The sequence below is a fragment of the Symphalangus syndactylus genome, chromosome 10 (assembly GCF_028878055.3).
Source record: "Symphalangus syndactylus isolate Jambi chromosome 10, NHGRI_mSymSyn1-v2.1_pri, whole genome shotgun sequence".
Lineage (NCBI taxonomy): Eukaryota > Metazoa > Chordata > Mammalia > Primates > Hylobatidae > Symphalangus > Symphalangus syndactylus.
Genome location: NC_072432.2, coordinates 83,606,235 through 83,627,475, shown reverse-complemented (window position 1 = coordinate 83,627,475; position 21,241 = coordinate 83,606,235). Strand labels below are relative to the sequence as shown.

Here is a 21,241-nt window from a genome sequence, read left to right as displayed (position 1 = left end):
TTGCATCAATTGATGATTCTTGCATAATTAAATCTTTCCTTGATGCTTGCAAAATGATGCTTTTAATTCTAATACTTCTTGCATATTCACCAGTGAGCCTTGGTATTCTACTGCCAGCAAGAGCTCTCCTTCCTTTCCCATTTGTTTGTCTTTTTAGTATCAGTACAAACTCATGGATTCCTTTTTTCAGTGGTTTATAATTAATTATTTAACTATTTTGCTGATTAAATTATCCCATGTTAGGCCAGTGAGAGCCTCTCCAAACTGTTCTGTGTCTTTGTGGCATGCTCCCATTTGTTTTTGCTCCTCACTTTCTAGTACAACAAGATATTACACGTTCATCAATCACCTGCTCTGCCCAGTCCTGGAACTGGCCATTTCTCAGCGGAGTTTTGAGGAGCTTTGTAGGGGAGAATGGTATTAGAATCAAGATCTAGGTGCAAGGTTACTGAGCTCCTTGTTACTGAGATGTCTTTGCCTCTTGTCTTTTTCAGTGGACAGAACTAGAAAATATATGCTTGTATCTTGTGTGTACACATACATATATACAAATATACATCCATACATATACACACACAATAATTTAAATACAGATGTGCACACAAACATAGGTTTGCTACATTTCTAACCATGATTTTAAGATCTTTTCAGTTTTGTAATGTAGGGAATTATTTACATACAGGTTATACATTTAATCTTCAGGCAGATTTTTAAGTGTTCTACCCATTTTATAAAAAGAGCTGGTGAATTAAAGAGTAATTGTATTTTTCTTTCTTTCTTTTTGTTTTTTTTTTTCTGAGATGGGGTCTCATTCTGTTGCCCAAGCTGGGATGCAGTGGCATGATCGCAGCTCACTGCAGCTTTGACCTCTTAGGCTCAAGTGATCCTCCTACCTCAGCCCCTCAAGTAGGCTGGGACCACAGGCGTGTGCCACCCCGTCAGGCTAATGTTTGTATTTTTTTGTAGAGACAGGATTTCGTCGTGTTGACCAGTGGTCTCAAGCTCCTGGGCTTAAGTACTCTGCCCGCCTCGGTCTCCCAAAGTGCTGGGATTACAGGCGTGAGCCACCGTGCCTGGCCAGAGTAATTGTGTTTGTTATGTGTATGGTCGTGTCCTTTGTTCCTTACATAGTAGTTTTTGTTTGTTTATGAGACAGGGTTTCACGATGTTTCCCAGGCTGGTCTCGAACTTCTAGGCTCAAGCAATCCTTCCACCGTGGCCTCCCAGAGTGCTGGGATTATGCCACTTCGCCCAGCCAAATTTTTAAGTTTTAATTACTGAATTAGTATTACTGATGTACTTGTGTTTCACCATTAGGATTTGAGTTCTTGATGTAATTCCAAGCATCATTTTTTCTATAACTTACACAGATGTCTTTCCTTATCAGTGGGAAAGAGTGGAACTGAATGTTTGAGCCTGTTGTAACATTATTTTAATATATGTTATAAGAAATTTTTAGATTTTTTTCATAAAATGTACTTAAATAGTTACAAAGGAGCAGAGTTTGAATCTTGCTATGTGAGAATCTTGTCATGATTCTTCATTAGAAGTTTGTAATTGAAAGATTTGTGATGAAGAAATACCACTACGCAAGTGGCATGGCTTCCAGGTTATAAAATCTGAGCTCTTGAGAGGGCCTCAGCTAACTTCTACCCCAGGTACTGTGCCTTGCACAACATAAGGCAAGCCAGCCTCTGGTTGAACATGCCTGGAAAGGAGTTCAGTATCTTACTTAACATCTCTCAGGAAGATGTGCCATCTTCAGCTGGACCATTGGCTTCTGAGTAAGCTGTGTTAGACCTGGGCTAGACCTAATGGTTTATCATTGGTGGAGAGAAAGAACTGGAAATACTTGAGGTTATTACATACTAGATTAGCTTCTAATGTGAGTTATTTTTCTTTTAACAGTGATAAATTATTATTTCTGAAGTTAACTGTTCCTTTAGTCGGTCGTGATACAGACTCGATTAACAAACATACTGTTGTATTTTTTCCAGTTTTGTTTGGCTATGCCACCATAGTCATCCCCAGGGTCTACACATACTATGTTTCAACTGTATTATTTGCCATTTTTGGCATTAGAATGCTTCGGGAAGGCTTAAAGATGAGCCCTGATGAGGGTCAAGAGGAACTGGAAGAAGTTCAAGCTGAATTAAAGAAGAAAGATGAAGAAGTAAGCCATGGCACTGGTGATCTGGACCAAAAAGGCACTCAACTAGGAATAAACACTCTACAGAGGTTTCTCAGTGGCCCCATCTGCGTGATATGTGGGGCTACACAAAAATAGCTTCTTTTGCTTTGTTCTGTTCCTATACCTGTCTGTGATCTGACTTGGGGTTGGTGTGAATGTAGTAGAGAAAGGAAGCTGACAGATGAATACTGAACACAGGTAATCAGTTTCCTTAATTAGGTTGATTATAAGCTCCTGAAAAGCAGGAACTGTATTTTATAATTTTACGTATTTCTCCCGTAGTGTCTAGGATAGTAAGTGAGCAGAGCAGTAAATACTGTTTGGTTTGTTCAGCTGAGGAGAAACAGAAGAATTGAGACTATAGCATTTATTGCTGTGTGAGACCAGTGGTTCAGAGGGGAGGTTTGGGGGTCACATAAATGTATTTTTTTTGGAGCATATTTCATAGAATTTAAACACTTATAAAAGAATAGTGATTTGTGTGCTATTTTGATTTGCTTCCTGTGCTTACTTTCCTTTGTTTATTATTTATTTTAGTTTCAACGAACCAAACTTTTAAATGGACCAGGAGATGTCGAAACGGGTACAAGCATAACAGTACCTCAGAAAAAGTGGTTGCATTTTATTTCACCCATTTTTGTTCAAGCTCTTACATTAACATTCTTAGCAGAATGGGGTGATCGCTCTCAACTAACTACAATTGTATTGGCAGCTAGAGAGGTGAGTGATATTTGAGAGGAGACTGTTTAAAATGAAATGTAATTAATATTACTTTGTTCCAGAAAACACTGGACACACTCAAGTGGGCCACAGCATTCCTTCATGTGCAAGACTGTTTTACATCCAATAATTCTGCTGCTGTCTCAAAGTGGCCTTCTGTCAGTCCCTCAGCATTCCTTCATGTGCAAGACTGTTTTACATCTGATAATTCTGCTGCTGTCTCAAAGTGGCCTTCTCTCAGTCCCTCTACCTGCAGGTGAAATTCTTGTAACCAAGCTCAGTTGGGCTCTTTTTACTCATCCATTTCCCTTTGGTTTTGCCAAAATGATGCCGTGGTACTTGTCATCTTAGCTTGGTTTTCTTTCTTATCATAGAACTTTCTTTTTTATAGTTGTTGAGAATATAAATCAGTATAATATCGAAGGCCATTTTGTTGTTTAATATCTAAAGCCTTAAAAATGTGTAGCTAGCCGGGCATGGTGGTATGCACCTGTAGTCCCAGCTCCTCAGGAGAGTTGAGGTGGGAGGATTGCCTGAGCCTGGGAGGTTGAGGCTCCAGTGAGCTGTGTTTGCACCACTGCACTCTAGCCTTGGTGACAGGGAGACCCTGCCTGAAAAAAAAAAAAAAAAGTGTATAGCTTTTGGTTCATCTGTTACACTAAAGAAATTGAGTGTTGCACAGACTACTTACAATTATTGTAATTTAGTAAAAATTTAGAAACAACCTAATAATCCAGCAGAAAATTGGTTCGACTGTTTACAAATCTCTATGTAACTCTTAGAATATTCACTCTTCAACATCATTTCAGTGACATGGAAAAATTTAAAAAGGAGGTTTACTTTTAAAATATAAAAAGAAGGCCGGGCGCCTTCCCTCACGCCTGTAATCCCAGCACTTTGGGAGGCCAAGGTGGGCGGATCACCTGAGGTCAGGAGTGTGAGACCAGCCTGACCAGCATGGAGAAACCCCTACTACTAAAAATACAAAAATTAGCTGGGCAGGGTGGCTCATGCCTATAATCTTAGCTACTCAGGAGGCTGAGGCAGGAGAATTGCTTGAACTGGGGAGGCAGAGGTTGCAGTGAGCCTAGATTGCGCCACTGCACTCCAGCCTGGGCAGCAGAGCGAGACTCTGTCTCAAAAAATTAAATAAATAATATATAAAAAGAACAAAAAATACTTAAGGAAATAAAAACATTTTTATTTCAGTGCTTATCTATCATTGTGTACTGCTAATATGGGTAATTTATTTATTTACTTTTTGGTAGGAGTGGGGTCTCACCATGTTATCCAGCCGGTTTTGAACCCCTGGCCTGAAACTTCCTGCCTCAGCCTCCCAAATAATCCTTGTGGGATTATCGGCGAGAGTCACTGCTCTGGCCTAGATGACTTGTTTGTTTCTGTGTAGGAACTTTTTGTTAAGTCTTAGCCCAAGAATCCTAAGTTCTGGACTGGGAAGCTAGAGACCTCAGCTCATCTTGTAGCTTTTACTCTTCAGATGAAGAACCTGACTGCCAGAGAGATCGGGTGACTTGGTGAGGGAGTAAACTGGCTGGCTGTGGCCTTCTTCACGGTTCAATGCCACTTATTTAAAACAGGCCCATTGGCTTTTTATTTTTTAATTTTTCTTTTGAGGGGAATAGTGAGGTTTTATATGAGGCTCTTGTCATTGTTCACACGGATTTATTAAGATTTCCTGTGGAGATGGTTGTGGAATGGAATACTGCTGCCACTTTTCAACCTCTTTTTCATCTTAACTAATATTATTTCTTATGTGTGTTTATATCAGATTCTCTTTTTGTAAGATTAAAATTGTTTCTAATTCCTTGGAACTATCATAAAAGAACAAGTTCTTTACTTATAGGCTATGGTTTAAAATATAAGACAGTTGAAGGCCAGGACTAAGATAGATGGGAAAGGCTACTTTGTCATCAGAGAAGCCTCAAAAATGCTGTATTTTGGGAAAAAAAATGGAACTCTGATTTTCATTTGATTCTCGTAAAACAAACTTTTCTTTAAAAATATCACTTTAATTAGCTGGGCGTAGTAGCGGGTGCCTGTAATCCTAGCTGCTCGGGAGGCTGAGGCAGGAGAATCACTTGAAACCAGGAGGCAGAGGTTGCAGTGAGCCGAGATGGTGCCACTGCTCTCCAGCCTAGGTGACAGAGTGAGACACTATGTTAAAAATATATATATATTTTTATTTAATGGCTGTACCCTATCTTCTTCTTGATTTCTAGCCTTTTATTGGCTCTCAGATTGCCAGAGTTGGGACTCACAAGTAAGTAACCATTTTGTTGAGGTGGTAGTGGTTCTACCAGGGTGAGTTATCATGACAGCAGAATCACTGCATTTTTCTGTCTACTCTATGGCATAGACTCTATGCCATAGAGTGACGTGTGAAAGGCTTGAGGCTCCCTATCTACGAGACACCCTGGTCCATTCTAACAGTGTGGCACGTGCTGACTGGGTTTGAGTCTCTCGCTGTATAATCATAATACTGCACTTCCCTGCATTTTATCATCCAAAAATGGGGATTACCTGCTTTGTGGATCGGTTTGCAGATGAAATAACACACGCAGGGCATCTAGCACGGTCCCCCACATGGCACATTCAGTGTTAGCCACACTTCCATACTAACTGCACTGCGGGGATATTTAATGAGCTCTTAAATGGCAGAAATGTTGTGTCTTTTCCTGTTCCCTTAGTATTCCTATTTTTGTTGGTAATTTTTCTTATGAACCATGCAGTTGTCTAGTTCAGGCCATTTTAGTATGCCGTTTTATCTTTGCTTCCAACATGATTTAATGTTCCCAAATTGGATTTCATGTAATCCTAGTGTCCTTTGAGACTTGAACTGGTTCTAGGCCAAAAAAGGGTGAGGGGGAAAGAAGAAATTCAGAGTCAGATTTGGCAAATAATATATGCCTGGTGTTTTGTTTTTTGTTTTTAAGACTCGAGCCGGGTGTGGTGGCTCACACGTTTAATCCCAGCACTTTGGGAGGCTGAGGCAGGCAAATCACCTGAGGTCAGGAGTTCGAGACCAGCCTGGCCAACATGGCGAAAAATACAAAAATTATCCGGGCGTGGTGGCACACACCTGTAGTCCCAGCTACTTGGGAGGCTGAGTCGGGAGAATCTCTTGAACCCAGGTGAGCCAAGATTGCACCACTGCACTCCACTCTGGGCGACAGAGCTAGATTCCATCTCAAAAAAAAAAAAAAAAGACGACTCAGTATACAAATAAAGACTGAAAAATCCTATGTTGAACTAGTTAAATACTAGTTTATTTTACTTAATCTAGTGAATTTTTAAATTTTTTTTTTTTTTTTTTTTTTTTTGAGACAGGGTCTGGCTCTGTCAACCAGGCTGGAGTGCAGTGGCACAATCTCAGCTCACCTCAACCTCCACCTCCTGGGCTCAAGCCATCCTGCCACCTCAGCCTTCCAAGTCTGGGACTATAGGTTCCCGCCACCACGCCTGGCTAATTTTGTATTTTTTGTAGAGACGGGGTTTTGCCATGTTGCCCAGGCTGGTCTCGAACTCCTGAGCTCAAGCAGTCTGCCCACCTTGGCCTCCCAAAGTGCTGAGATTATGCCCGGCCTAAATATTACTTTCAAATAGAACCATCTTCATAGGTAGCAGTTTATAATCCACAAGTAGAATTTGGGAAATGGAGTCCCAGTCTTGCATTCTCCACAGTGGATGCTTCAGCCGGTTTCCTGTCTCTGCACACACATTGCCCGGCAGCGGACTTTCCCTCCTCCTTCAGAGCAGCAGCAGTTCCCTTTCTTCATTCCCACCCATCACAGTGGCAGCCCCTCTGCCCTCCTGTATTCTGAATCCCACCCTTATAATATGCTTAGATTTTGCCTTTCTCCCAGCCGTTTTGTGAGCATTGTTAGTGTGTACCCATTTTTTCTCATCCTTTAAAAAGAAAAACAAAAGCCCCTTTTCTCAATTCTACATCGCAAATCCCACTCTTGCCCTCCTGCAGTGTCAGAGGGCTTGGCTGTGATGGGAATAAGCCTTGGCTCGGTTCTCCTTGCATACTTAGCCCATGGGAACCCGGTTTCTGGTCTCACCAGGAACGTTGTTGTGCTTTGAGCTCCCTGTGGCCTTCGATGGTGCCTCCATTGGTCCTTACAGGAGGTGATTGGCTTTCTCCTGTGGACCCTTCTTTCTCAGTCCTTCCTTGAATGCTGCCTTTGTCCCTCATGATTATGCCATCAACATTCTTCTCTTTCTGCTTTCTGTATAACAGGGTTATTGACTCTTTTTGAGAGTCTTACTCTGTCACCCAGGCTGGAGTGCAGTGGCACAATCTTGGCTTGCTGCAGCCTCTGCTTCCTGGGTTCAAGCGATTCTTCTGCCTCAGCCTCCCGAGTAGCTGGGATTAGAGACATGTGACACCAAGCCTGGCTAGTTTTGTATTTTTAGTAAACATGGGGTTTCACCATGTTGTCCAGGCTGGTCTCAAACTCACAACCTCAGGTGATCTGCCTACCTCGGCCTCCCATAGTGGTGAGATTACATGTGTGAAGCATCCTGTAATCGGAGTCACCCTGATTCAGCTGACTCTAAACTTTAAAAATCACATTGGTCTTACCATAGTTCATCCAAAGAATTATGGGAGAGAAACTTGGGTGTCATGCTTGATTTTTTTTTTTTTTTTTTTTTTTTTTTTTGAGATGGAGTCTCACTCTGTCACCCAGGCTGGAGTGCAGTGGCATGATCTTGGCTTACTGCAACCTCAACCTCCTGGATTCAAGCAGTTCTCCTGCCTCAGCCTGCCCAGTAGTTGGGACTACAGGTGCCTGCCACCACACCCGGCTAATTTTTTGTATTTTTAGTAGAGATGGAGTTTCACCGTGTTTTAGTCTCCTGACCTTGTGATCCGCCCTCCTCAGCCTCCCAAAGTGCTGGCATTACAGGTGTGAGCCACTGCACCCAGCCAATTCTTCTTTTTTTAATAAGAGATGGAGTCTTGCTTTGTCACCCAGATGGAATTTGTAGCATAGTAGTGTGATCATAGCTCACTGTAGCTTCAAACTCAGGCTCAAGTGATCCTCTCACCTCAGCCTCCTGAATAGCTGGAACTACATGCATGAACCACTGCACCATTATTTTATTTTTAAGAGACAGGATCTCGCTGTACTGCTCAGGCTAGTCTCGAACTCCTGGCCTCAAGTGATCCTTCTGCCTTAGCCTCCTGAGTGGCTGGCTCTACTATGCTTGGCTCTGATATTTTTCCATAAAGCCTATCATTCATTTATCATGGAGGTGTGTTAATTTTGCCTTCTTAATTTCTCTCAAATTCACCTGATCTTTGCCTAGTCATCTACCCCGATCTGGGGCAACACAGTTTCTTCCCAGGGCCGTTGCTGTAGCATCGCAGTGGATCACCCTTCCTTCAGTCTTGTTCCCCTCTGATTCTTTCTCTCCAGTAGACTTTAAAAAATTTTTGAGATAGGGTCTTGCTCTATTGCCCAGGATGGAGAACAATCACAGCTCACTGCAGCCACGAACCTCCTGGGCTCAAATGATCCTCCCACCTCAGCCTCCCGAGCAGCTGGGACCACTTGTACTTGATAGGATGTCTGGCTAATTTTTAATGTTTTTGTAGAGATGAGGTCTCACTATGTTGCCTAGGCTAGTCTCAAACTGCCAGGCTCAAGCAATCCTCTTGCTTCAACCTCCCAAAATGTTGGGATTACAGGCATGAGCCACTGCACCTGGCCTAATGGACTTTTAAAGCATAAATCTGTTCTGTTACTTTCCAGCTAAAAACGAACAAGTGTCTGAGGACACAGTTTAAACTCCAAGATGATAGGGTCCTCCCTGATCTGGGCTCCCACCTACCCTCATGACCTCCTTTTGTGAAATGCTGAAGGGCTCTGCAGCTGGTTGTCTGGTACTGCTGGCCTTTGCTTTCTATTTAGCATGTTCCTTCTCCCACAAAACAAAATCACATTCTCACTGCCCCCTGCTCATTCTTCAGGGCTATCTTCTGGGAAACTTTTACTAAATACCCCTCTCCCCCTAATCTGAGTGCCTGCTTTGCTCAGGTAGCATGTGTTCACTGGATGAATCCTTGGTTCCTGGCACTGAGGCAGGGTTCCTGTTCCCAGGAAGCAGAGGCATACTATTCTGTGAAGGATTGACTGAGTTTCTCGTAATACCAAGCAGTACCTGAGGGAACAGATGTCTAGCTTAAAATCCTCCCTAGCACTTGTCATAGCAGTGCTATGTATTGCCTGTGAAGGAAGGTTAATAACTGCTGAAAGGTTTGATTAACTTTATTTCATCAGGATTTGTTTGACTTTACAAATTGATTTGGGTTATTTCAACTTTTAGGTCTAGTCTTAAGTATAACTGGTACATATTCCTTAAAGCAGCCATTACACGTTTCATAAATTTATTATATACCTGCATTTTTATAACTATTATGCTTTTTAATTGTTGGCCACCATTTTTAGTGCTTCTGAATTGTTACGGTTCTCAAGCAGCAGTTGTCACCTTGGTTTTGAATTAATGCTGTGACGCTTGCTTCCAGGACCCCTATGGTGTAGCCGTGGGTGGAACTGTGGGGCACTGCCTGTGCACGGGATTGGCAGTAATTGGAGGAAGAATGATAGCACAGAAAATCTCTGTCAGAACTGGTAAGTCTTGAAAATTACAAATCAGATAACATTTTAGAATCACTGAGAGATTAAAGGGTGTTAGTTTTGATTATTTAAATTTCTGCTGCTGAAGTATACTTGGTTTTTGTAATTACCTACCCTCTCTTATAGAGGTATTACTCCTGGTATTGCAAATACGGACTTTCTTCACCTGTGTACAAGTTAGCAAAATACAAAGACATTTGTATTGAATTCATAGTAGCTTCTTGTTAACATATTATCTTAGTAAAACAATTGTCATTTGGAAGTATGAGAAGTTTTTGGCTCTAAAAATGTGTAGTACAAGACTGGAATCATGTGGAGACCATATGTACTGATTCTGCTGAATATGTCCTGTGAAGCTACAGTTAGGTCTAGAGATGGAAGAATTGCCTCTTTGCTAGTCAGAAGACTTGAACATTTTCTTTTATAACTGGATTTTAACATGAGTTATATAGTTCTACTATTGCTTGCCAGCACTGTCTGGATTTAATACAGTCCTGTCATTTCTCAAAACAGTGCTGGAGAAAAACCTGATTCTTACTGTTCACAGTCAAGCATGTTAAGTATTGTTCCTTGCTATGTAAAAGGGGTTGAAGTGATTCTAATTTGTTTTCAAGGTTAGTTTAATAGATTGGAAGAAGAATTGGCCGCCTCATCGGCTCCCTTTTCATTTTGTACAGTATCAAGGTATAGGAATTTTGCTGTATTTGACTTTTTTTCTCTCTCTTCCAGTGACAATCATAGGAGGCATCGTTTTTTTGGCGTTTGCATTTTCTGCACTATTTATAAGCCCTGATTCTGGTTTTTAACAAGCTGTTTGTTCATCTGTATTTAGTTTAAAATAGGTAATATTATCTTTCTGTACATAGTGTACATTACAACTAAAAGTGATGGAAAAATACTGTATTTTGTAGCACTGATTTTGTGAGTTTGACCCATTATTATGTCTGAGATATAATCATTGATTCTATTTGTAACAAGGAGTTTTAAAAGAAACCTGACTTCTAAGTGTGGGTTTTTCTTCTCTCCAGCATAATTATGTTAATATGGTCCTCATTTTTCTTTTGGTGCAGAATCGTTGTGCACTGGGGTCTACCATGCAATTTTCTTTCGGCACTGACCCCTTTTTAAGGAATACAAATTTTCTCCTTCATCACTTAGGTGTTTTAAGACGTTTACCTTAAAGTTTTTCTTGGGGAAAGAATGAATTTCTGTTTCTTAAAACATTTCCCTGAGTCAGTAAGCAGTAGTTTAATCATTGGTCTTTTCAAAATTAGGTGTTTTAAAAAAGAGACATATATGATATTACTGTTATATCAATAACATGGTACAACAAGAACTGTCTGCCAGGTCATTCTTCCTCTTTTTTTTTTAATTGGGTAGGACACCCAATATAAAAACAGTCAATATTTGACAATGTGGAATTACCAAATTAAAAGAGAATACTATGAATGTATTCATATTTTTTCTATATTGAATAAACAATGTAACATAGATAACAATATAAATAAAAGTGGTATGACCAGTGCTTGTTTTTCCTTGTGTGTCGTATACAATTATCAGTATTGATAGGCCAATTTCTAAAGCTGATGTAAAAACACTAACATATTAAATGTGTGAGATGCCTAAAGTAGCTAAACAGGGGCCAGGCATTGTTCGAAAGCATTGTCGTCACCCTTACAGTTCTGTGAGGTAGTAGGTACTAATATAAGGTTAAAAAAGAAAAAAACTAACTCACCCAAGGTTACATGGTAGAGTCACACCAGGCGGTTTAATTCCAGAGCCTAACGTCATTCATGATGCGAAGACTACCTCACTTTTTCATAGCAACCTCAGTCGCCACTGTCGTTTGAGTATATTGATTTGGCTACTACTTCACCCAAGTAGCATAACAGCTGCTTTCTCTCAGCCTTTTATATTCTAGAATCATATGCAGTAACATTCCCATTAATAGCCTCACTAAATTGAAGGACAATTCTACAGAAACATCGATGTTATTTGTGTGAGGTATAATAGGAGACCCAGAGCAATTCAGGTTTATGAGCTATTACAAAGGTCCACAATGTAGTCTGCAATTTGAAGAGATTGTGAAAGAACCCAGTTAATCATCCAGCACTGTAGGACGCAGCAATTGTCCTACATGGTAACTAACTCTGTGAGAAAGACAGCTACTACTGTGGAGATCTTAAGAGGGGTTTCAGCTAAAAAGTAGCTTTTAAATGCCAAGTTAGAAGTAGCACATGTTGGTGAAAAAGGTCATATTTGTAGTTCTCTGCTATAGGAAGTATCAAAGGGTAGAAAACAATGTCTGTGGATTAAGATAAACTCTGTGGTTAGGCAGTCTATATTGCCTTAGATTAGATTATTATAGTGAGGAATTCTCACTAGTACGTTTTTTGTTTTTTTTTTTTCTGAGGTAAGAGTCTCACTCCGTCGCCCAGGCTGGAGTGCAGTGGTGTGATCTCGGCTGACTGCAACCTCCACCGCCCAGGTTCAAGCAGCTCTCCTGCCTCAGCCTCCCGAGTAGCTGGGATCACAGGTGTGTGCCACCATGCCTGGCTAATTTTTTGTATTTTTAGTAGAGATGGGGTTTCACCATGCTGGCCAGGCTGGTCTCGAACTCCTGACCTTGTGATCCGCCTCCCAAAGTGCTGGGATTACAGGCGTCAGCCACCATGCTTGGCCTACTAATAAATACTTTTTTTTTTTTTTTTTTTTTTGAGACAGTCTCTCTCACTCTGTCACCTGGGCTGGAATGCAGTGGCGCAATCTCAGCTCACTGCAACCTCCGCCTCCTGAGTTCAAGCAGTTCTGCCTCAGCCTCCCAAGTTGCAGGGATTACAGGTGCCTGCCACCACGCCCGGCTAATTTTGTATTTTCAGTAGAGACAGGGTTTTACCATGTTGGCCAGGCTGGTCTTGAACTCCTGACCTTAGGTGATCCACCCACCTCGGCCTCCCAAAGTGCTAGGATTACAGGCGTGAGCCACCGCACCCAGCCGTTTTTTCTAATAAATAACAGAAAAGACAATGCCTCGTAGAGAGTAGCTGGCACCATCATCGCCTAACCTCAGTTCAGGTAGCTTGGTCCCATTACTAGCTTCATAGGCGAATAACAACAGCATCGCATTCTGAGCCACCACAGTCTTGTAGCAGGACATAATTCCTCTGAGAATTTGGTAAGTCAGACCTAAGCTACAAGGTAAAAATCGCTACTGCAGTTAGGCGCCATTGTTGAATAAAAGAAAGGGAAATGTCATTGATAGTGATCTTAAAATATTTAATAGTCTTTCTTTAAAATCCAAAATGTGATTCTTACAAGTTATGTGCCACATGAAGCAGGTGTTATTTTTTGAGAAATGCAGGTGATACTGAAAAACATAGCACTGAGGTATTTTTTATTTTTGAAATTGAAGGAAACAAAGTCTGGATCTAATTATTTTTACATTTACAAAAACTGCTACTGCTTGGCTCTTTTGCTATAAGTTTAGGTTCTGAATACATGACAAGAGTATGGGAAAGAGCAGAATAATAGTACACGCAGTTTTAAAAGCTATGCACATCATAACCTGGAATAATGATTACACAGCAAGAGGCCTGAGTGGAGGTAGGCTAACAACACATTTTGACTTTCTTCTCAAAGGATAGCTTTGAAAAACAAGTGTAACCAATTGTTACACCAAATTAAAATGGCAATATTAAATCGGTAACAAAACGATCCACATTTTATACAATATTGTATTTCCAAACATACATAGGTCATGAAAATCAGAGAACCTAATATAGCACCGTTGAAACCATTCATTATCCTTCATGCGTGTATGCAATTCAGAATTTTAGCAGAAGACAACAAATGGAAAATGTCAGTTTCGTTTCTATAAATCAATTTGGATTTCAATTAAATCCTTGCCTTAGTAAAGGGTATTCTTATCTCAAGATCAATTAGCCGTTTCTAGCTCCACCGTTTTGGAAGTAAAAATGATGGGCTACATCTACTTTTTAATTTAAAACCAAGAACCAAGCAGTAAGGACAGCAATGTCAAGAATATCACATTGAGAACCACACAGAACATTATAAAGAATTTGGTGCATGTTTTAACAACTACCAACTGATGTTAACAATGAAAAATTTACAAAGGTAAAACTTTTTTTTTTTTGCACTGACTGGTTTCAATACAGCACTGAATTTAACTCATCTTTGGGCTTCAATCTTTTTACATAGAGTGAATATGAAAGTGCCATACTGAGGCCTTCCCCAACTTACACCATTGTAAAGATTTCAAAATCATTCCAGAATGGTCTGAATGATAGCTGTTCTGGCTGATACATCTTTTTTTTTTTTTTTTTAAAGACATTTCCTGGCCAATTTTTTTGCTTGAAGATGATTGTCTGGTTATACAAGACATCAATCTGAAGGTAACAACTTATTTTAACTTTACTGGCATAACCATTGCCAGCAGTGAACTTGCACTAGTCCAACTCAAAAACACATTATAAACATTTGAATGTCATTTTTAAAAGCGATGTCACAGTTTGTTTCCTAAGAAATTTAAAAGCTTTTATTTGAAAACGTATCTTCAGTTCAACCCTCGGAGTTAAGAAGTATTTTTTAGATCATTAAATTCAATTGTGGTTGACGTGCTTTAACTACCATTCTCTAAGTTGTGTGCTATACCTAGCCTGTGGGACTCCATAGCTTCTCTGAGTCCTAAAGTGGAGGATTCTGTTCCAATGCATGTGAGCAAGAAGGATCCTCAAATGTCTAGGCTTCCAATATTCCAACACTGCTTTATTGGGCAGTGCCGTGTGTATGGAAGTTTTGTTTTGTTTTCAAAGGACCAAGTAACATGACACCATATTAAAGACAGCAAACATTTTTTGTAGAAGTTTACAGCCTGTATACATTATTCCACCAAATTTAAGAACTTTAAATGAATTTTAATATGGATATGATAATGACAGCCATTAAAAGATGCTATTTCTTTTACTAACATTTCCCCAAATGGGCAAAATAGAGGCATCATGTGCCATTGGTTCTGTCATACTGGCCTTTGGCTGTGTTGGGGAAGTAATCATACAAAAAGTGCCCATGAAACAGAGAAGGCAGCATGTGAAACTAGAAAAAGGTCGGAACTGTATGAATCCGATTTGAAAGGAGTTATTTTTAAAATTCTTTCTTAGATGACGTGAGAAGAGGAGGGAAGTGCAGGGGCATCTGGAGTTGGCCCCTCCACTGCCATCCTGAAGTAAAGTAGATTCAGACTGTCCGTAAAGATTATCGTGAGAGTTGGTGACTGCACCCCAAATCGGAGCCAGTTCTCTAAGAATATGGTGCAAAACAAAACAAACCACAAATTAAATACATGACACCGAAATCACTTTGATGAGAAAACAGAACACACAAATATTTTAAAATATAAATAAATACATTTAGCCATTTTTATTCAAGAACCCCAGAGAACTGCTTTAAAAGCAATTGCTTCTTTGAACCCCTTTCTAAATTCTTTCATAAATACTTACTAGTTTGATTGTCACTTAATGCAGCACCTCAGTGTTTGCTGGTGGTGGTGATGGAATTTCACTTAATTGTCTCTCCATAAACTATATCCCTATTCCACTAAATAATGTTTCCCTGAGGAAACCCAGGCAGCTTACAAAATACTGTTAAACACAACAAAACCTGCGGAGTATTTTATTTAAGAAAAACAAGGAATGTAGTGTTATGACAGGGGGAAAAAACTATGCAAAACAGTCACATGGAAAGAAAGTATTTTAATTTTTAAAATCCAAGTTTGCTTAATTTCTTGTGAACTGTTCAACACTGTTTTAAATATCCTGAATAACTGTGCCAACAAAATTTATCCCCAGTGTTTCCACAGGAGACATTAAAATTAAAGACCAAATTATACTATTTTTTTCCTTTAACCAAAGTAGTCTTTTTCTCAGTCCTTTTTGTGCAAAAATATTACAAGAGCAATTCAAATGGAAATGCTGAAATGACATGCCAACATTTCAGGGCACATTTAAAACACTCAGAATAATTCTTGAAATTATTATATTCTAAAATACTACTAGCAATCACTTTTAGATTAGTTCTGTACATCTACTCACACGGATGCAATTTTCCTAGACCTCTGAAAAATAAACAGGCTCATTGGTCTCTTTTGGTGTCCACACAATAGGCAAGATAGGTTTACAATAGTGTTTAAATCAAACTAGGCATCTACAATCGCTTGACTCCACATTCAAAACAAAAGTCAAAGTTCATTTGGCTATCTTGAAATCACTCCCATAAACCAACTACGGTTCACTGGACCTAAACATTTCTCAGAAATGTGTCATTTTATATAATTTCACCTAAGTAAGTGATGATTTGGGGATCCTTTAGAAATGGTTAACGCCTAAGAATAAACTTTATCAAAATGAGTAATTGCAATAAAGTGCTTGTTACATTTCAAAATGATGCTTTTAGACTGTGGTAGGTTGTTTTAAAAGTGTGTGCTATTCCTTCCGTAAAGGATCCCCAGGCATGAGAGTTGGGTCTTCTCACCTGTCTCATAAAGCAGCAGCACTATCTTTTGGTAGGCTGACAATAGGCACATTACCCATGCGGATGAGGCTATACTAGTGCTATGGCAAAAGGGGAAGTAAATTAGAAAAGTGGGAGGCATGTAGAGGGTTCCTATTATACTCATAGTTATATACAAATATATTAAATATACTATAAAAATAGTCGATTCTATTCCTTTGCAATTACTTCAGAAGCTCCTTTCAGAAGAAAGCTCACCCAATCCAAACTTAAAAGGTTCTCTTTCTGCAAACACTTAAAATGGCAAGCGCCTTTGTGCTGTTTCTTCTCTACCATTCAAAAATTCCAATCAGCTTGTCCTGGCTAGAAAGACTCACTCAGCAACATTAATATCCAGTGTTTACCCCCTTCCAACAGGGACTCCCGTGGGACTAACAGGGCCACAGGTAATTGGAAAGGTTATAGACTTGAATGCATTTTACACAAATATTCATCAACAAACTTTCAATTACCAAAGAAACAGAAAGAAAAAAGCAGAAATACTAAAGTAAAATGCTATTTGCATTCCACTTTTAAAAAGTTTGCCTCAATGTAGTGGAAACATCTGAAAACATGTTGAGTAATATCCAGTTTAAAAGAATTTTCACTTGAGTACTATTTTAAGGATCCCTTTCTAAGGCTTCCTGAACAAGGGTTCTTCTCCCTTCAACACAGTGCTCTTGATGGAGCTGGACTGCTTCAGTGCTCCTAGCGTCAAGCAGACTGCTTTAAGGCAATGACCAACAACTATAGCACTTCTGAAGAATCCAAACATTTTCACTATTTTGCACTGAATATTCTATAACAAACTATTCCAAATCACTGGCATCTTGTTATTACTATTCCATTCCTAAGCCAGATATAAATGACAAAGGAGAGCACAGCACTGTCAAGTTACCCCCAGAATTTGGGATGCTTGAAGGCTAGACCATAGTATTTACTCACGTGCTACCTGCATCTCCTATACTTGTTCCTCCAATATTTTCCATTCAAAAAATGAAGTACTTTTTAAGTATCTGGGTTCTGGTTTGACACCACTCTGAGGAGCAACTTTATTAACGCTTGTAGTTCTCACTTGCATTTGTTAAACAATACTGACTCCCCCAAAACTATGATAACTGCAAGTCCAAAGCACGGTAACTGCAGAGTAGCTAGCACTTGTCCTGAAACTCAATAGTTTCTTCCTAAAAAGTACCACCCAGAATAAGTGTTTTTAAGAAAGATGAATACCTGTGAGAGTAAAGCAGAGGGAAGACTTTTTTTTTTTTTTTTTTTTTTTTTTTTTTTTTTAAGCTGGAAGGTGTTTCTATTTGGTATCTTTAAATGCTATAGATTTGGGATTTTAACTAACAGCTTTGGCTATAGAAATGAATGAAGAACAGACACTGCTGAATCTTCACTTGAATGCTCAAGTTTCATGGGGCAGGGTGGGGGGCGGGATAGCTTTGCAACCCAAATTTAAGAGAATCAGGAGGAAAACAAAGCAGCAAAGAGGCAGCTGGTGTTTACTACCTCTTCCACTACTATGCTTCAGACTGACAGAAAAGCAGCTAGCTGCTCCTTTAAATTAGCAATGGTTAATTCTAAGCAGGAAAAGATGAGCTGCGAAGAGCAGTAACAATCATAAAGGAAAATTTTAATTTTTTTCCCCAACTATTTGTGGAGATGGGAAATAATTGAAGGGGCTGGAGTAGGACAATGTGAGTAAACAGTTTAGGCGTTTACCTGGGGCTTGTCTTATGCTTTGTTGCTGTCGACCTAAGTAGTACTCACAGTTCACCATCTTTTAAGTGTGGTGTGTAGAGGGCAGGCCTCAATATAATCGTTCTTCATATCTTTTGTTAGCTAAATCCATATCACTAGGTATTGCCAATAAACAAATGAGGCACAACTCAGATATATATGGAATGGCATAAGGTCAAGAAAGGCAATTTGAAAGGGGAGAAGAACAATGCTATTGCCATATTCCACAACATCCCCCTTGTCTGTGTACGTATGCTCAGGTACATACATATTCTGACAACTATTCTTGATATTCATGGGAATGTGGGAAATCTCTACTGGATGGTCATTTAGCTAGAAGAGCTCCTTGATATGTTAATTACGGATTAACATGATTGGTATCTAGTCGCACTTCTTTTGTAGAAGGGTAAGTACCAATTTTCTTTGGTTGTTTTCTTTTTCAACATTAATGTTCAAAGTAATTGTAGCCAGGTAGAATTTTCTGCAGAAAGACAAAGTATATGCCTTAAGGATAACAGCAAAGCAGAGGACAGAGAAGTCTTAAGAACTGGCTTAGCATTCCCCTGACCTCTTTACCTAGCAATTCTGCATTAGGTTAATTTTCATTGTTCAGAACCTCTTCTGTTCTAACAACCTCAACTCTGTTACACATTTTCTTTTGAGGTCAATTTTGATTACACTGTCCTCTCCTCCCTTTCCTCAGTAATAACATTTTTTATATTCTAATAATGTATTTCTACTAATCCTCTTTTGTTCTATCACTGTAAATTTCATTAGTACCATAAAATCTATAAAAGGTTTTTAAAATGTATGTAACTTGTATTGGAATTTATTACTTTTAGAATATGATATTGCCAAAGGAAATCTTAGTTCACGTTTAGAAGGCATGTGAGTGACAATACTCCAGTGTAGCAAAGGCATAGCCAAATCTCTACCCCTTCTTTTCTCTTTGTAGGAATATCAAGATCATATTGAGCAAATATTTCTGGTAAATTCTTAAATGACTAACTTTAAAGAAAAATGCTAATTTAGGAAACAATTTTAGGATCACATTAATAACTATGATAGTGTTAGGTTGTCATCTTTTATTTCTAAATTATTTGTACCTCCAGTCCAAGAGACTGATAGCAGTCTTCAAAGGAACTTATTAGGAGACTAATAATGACACTGACACTCACATGCTGTTAAAAAGGTACTAAAGTTTCAAAACTGCTACAGAAACCGGACAATGACTTCAAGATGGTGAGTTATCACCTGAATTAAAATCAAGGCACTATGGGGTTTTTTCCCCTCAAATAACCCTGAATCATTTCTGACTAAAAGAAGCATTGAAATTGTGAAGGATAATAAAAAAGATTCCAACAAATCCCAAAAGTTAAAATTCCCATGATTGAGAATGTTAAAAAGTGCCTAGGATGTTTTGTGTGCAAATTTTACCTCTATAACTGAAACATTCTTGAAATTACTTTCAGGCTTGTTGAAAACCATTTACGCAAATATTTCCAACTATGAACTATATAACAAAATATGCAATCAAAACTCCCAACCACCTAAAATAAAGCAGTGCAAATCCTATTTTCAAACATAATTGAAAAATAATGAAATGAGGGATATTTCTGAATAACTTGAAAATCCTACTGTATCAATAATTTAACCTGAAAAAAAAAATCCATTCCCAGCAGCACATCATACCTCACTGAACAAACTGTGACATCACAGCCAAAGTATGAACAAAAAAACTTGTGCCCTGGAAAAGTGAACCGAACACTACTGTGTTGTAAACAAAAGGAAAAACAGAGGATGGTTCAGTTTGCACATGGTGTCAGAATCTCAGGAAAGGTGCTCATACCTGTAAGGAAGAGATAACGCTTTCATGCAGCATACAAAATGTTTTGCTTTCTCTCCTTTTATCTAGACATATATATATTTTTACATCATCTGTACATAGAGAATTTGAACCCACACAACATTCTGAAAGTAATTACTGTTCCATCATTATCTGAAAAGGGAGAGGGGTTGGGGGAGGGGGTCGCTACCAAGTCTACTGGACTGTCTTCATGGCATCACCGTGAGCAAACCCCTGACATGGCAGTGCTATGTCCTCTGTAACACTTGATAAGAGGCACAGAACCACTAAAAGTTACTAACATCATTAGTGCCTTTCTGATTCCCTGGAGGTCATTTCATAGCTGAGCTTCTTAACATTTGGCAATATATTCTTTTTCCATCAAAAAATATCCAGGCACCTAAAACACTGTCAGAACTGGCTATGCCCCTATGATCACCTCCTGCTGGCTGGTATTTAATGTACATCTGTAGCACTAGGCAGCATTTTCTCTGCCAACTAATTCCAGGAACTAGAACACTCAATACTGCATCTCATGAAACTGCTGGAACTTTCCCTCCTTTCCTCAGGTCATTTGAGTAACTCTTAATGGGCCATCCCCTTCCTCCCTTGATGTCAGAGAGGAAGCACGTGTGCTACTGTGGTTGAACCTTGGAAGGGTCGGGCAAGCTGTCAGTCCTGTGCCGGCTGAGTTGCTGCTGTTGCTGAGACTGATGTTGCTGGTGATGTGACTGAGGGAAGGTGCTCTGTTGTAGAGGAAATGCAGCAGAGAGAATGAGTTGAGTTGAGGGATTCCCATGGAGCAACCTAGAAGTCTAAAAAACAAATGGATTATGCAGCATTGCTTTACTCCCTTTATGGCACCCATGTAAGATTTACTCACACTCTCCCCTGTCCATAGGGACAAAATCCTTAAAATTCTACATAATGCATATCGCTTTCACTCTCTGGTTTAAAAATTCTGATTTGGAAAATGCTTATCAGGCCTTCCCTCTTTCTGAAAGTATGAGAGAGTTTCATTTTTTTAAAGGAATCTGAGCTGCAGATTTTATGGTATAGAAAGCAATCTATATCTTGAGCCAAATCACACAGGTTTTTTCACTTTATGTCCTAAAGACCCATGTTTTAAATTATAAAATTTGAGCATAGTTATGACTATATGAAAAACAAATACTCTGAGGCCAGACAATGCCTTCTGCACACAGGTTTGCTCAGCTGGTTAGAGTGGCACAGTTAAGTGGCCAGGAGCGTGGGCCCTGAGGTAGACTGAATGGTTCAAACTTGGGCTGCCCTACTTACCACATGTGTGACCTGGTCAAGCTGTTTACTTCTCTGGGCCTCAGTTTCTTTCTTTAGAAAATAGGAATAACAGTGCCTACCACACTGGCTTCTTAATAAAGATTAAGTATTTATATTATTTAAAAGCATCATAAATATGAAGGCAAAGTTGGAGCCTTAGGTCCGATAAGCAGCAGTGTGGTATAAAGACAGACAAAACAAAACAAAATG

At 39.4% G+C, this 21,241-nt stretch overlaps 2 protein-coding genes across 13 annotated transcripts in view; one reads left to right on the top strand and one right to left on the bottom strand.

The window, feature by feature from the left end:
• The window catches only part of TMEM165 (transmembrane protein 165), a 34,082-nt gene extending 22,978 nt beyond the window's left edge, over window positions 1–11,104 (top strand). The window contains exons 3-6 of the mRNA XM_055294656.2: window positions 1,998–2,173; window positions 2,729–2,911; window positions 9,468–9,573; window positions 10,309–11,104. Coding sequence (XP_055150631.2) covers window positions 1,998–2,173; window positions 2,729–2,911; window positions 9,468–9,573; window positions 10,309–10,385 — 542 coding nt within the window. The 3' untranslated portion in view covers window positions 10,386–11,104. The remainder of the gene's footprint in view (window positions 1–1,997; window positions 2,174–2,728; window positions 2,912–9,467; window positions 9,574–10,308) is intronic.
• A 1,730-nt stretch (window positions 11,105–12,834) lies between these two features.
• CLOCK (clock circadian regulator) overlaps window positions 12,835–21,241 on the bottom strand; it is a 121,780-nt gene continuing 113,373 nt past the window's right edge. For 6 of the 12 annotated variants that reach the window (XM_063610436.1, XM_063610437.1, XM_063610434.1 and 3 more), the window contains 2 exons: window positions 20,383–20,547; window positions 12,835–18,367 (listed from right to left, as the gene is read on the bottom strand). In XM_063610436.1, the coding sequence (XP_063466506.1) occupies window positions 18,332–18,367; window positions 20,383–20,547 (201 nt within the window). In that variant the 3' untranslated portion in view covers window positions 12,835–18,331. Of the gene's footprint in view, window positions 20,548–21,241 lie in introns of all 12 variants that reach the window. The other 6 variants (XM_055294652.2, XM_063610440.1, XM_063610441.1 and 3 more) reach the window with 2 other exon arrangements.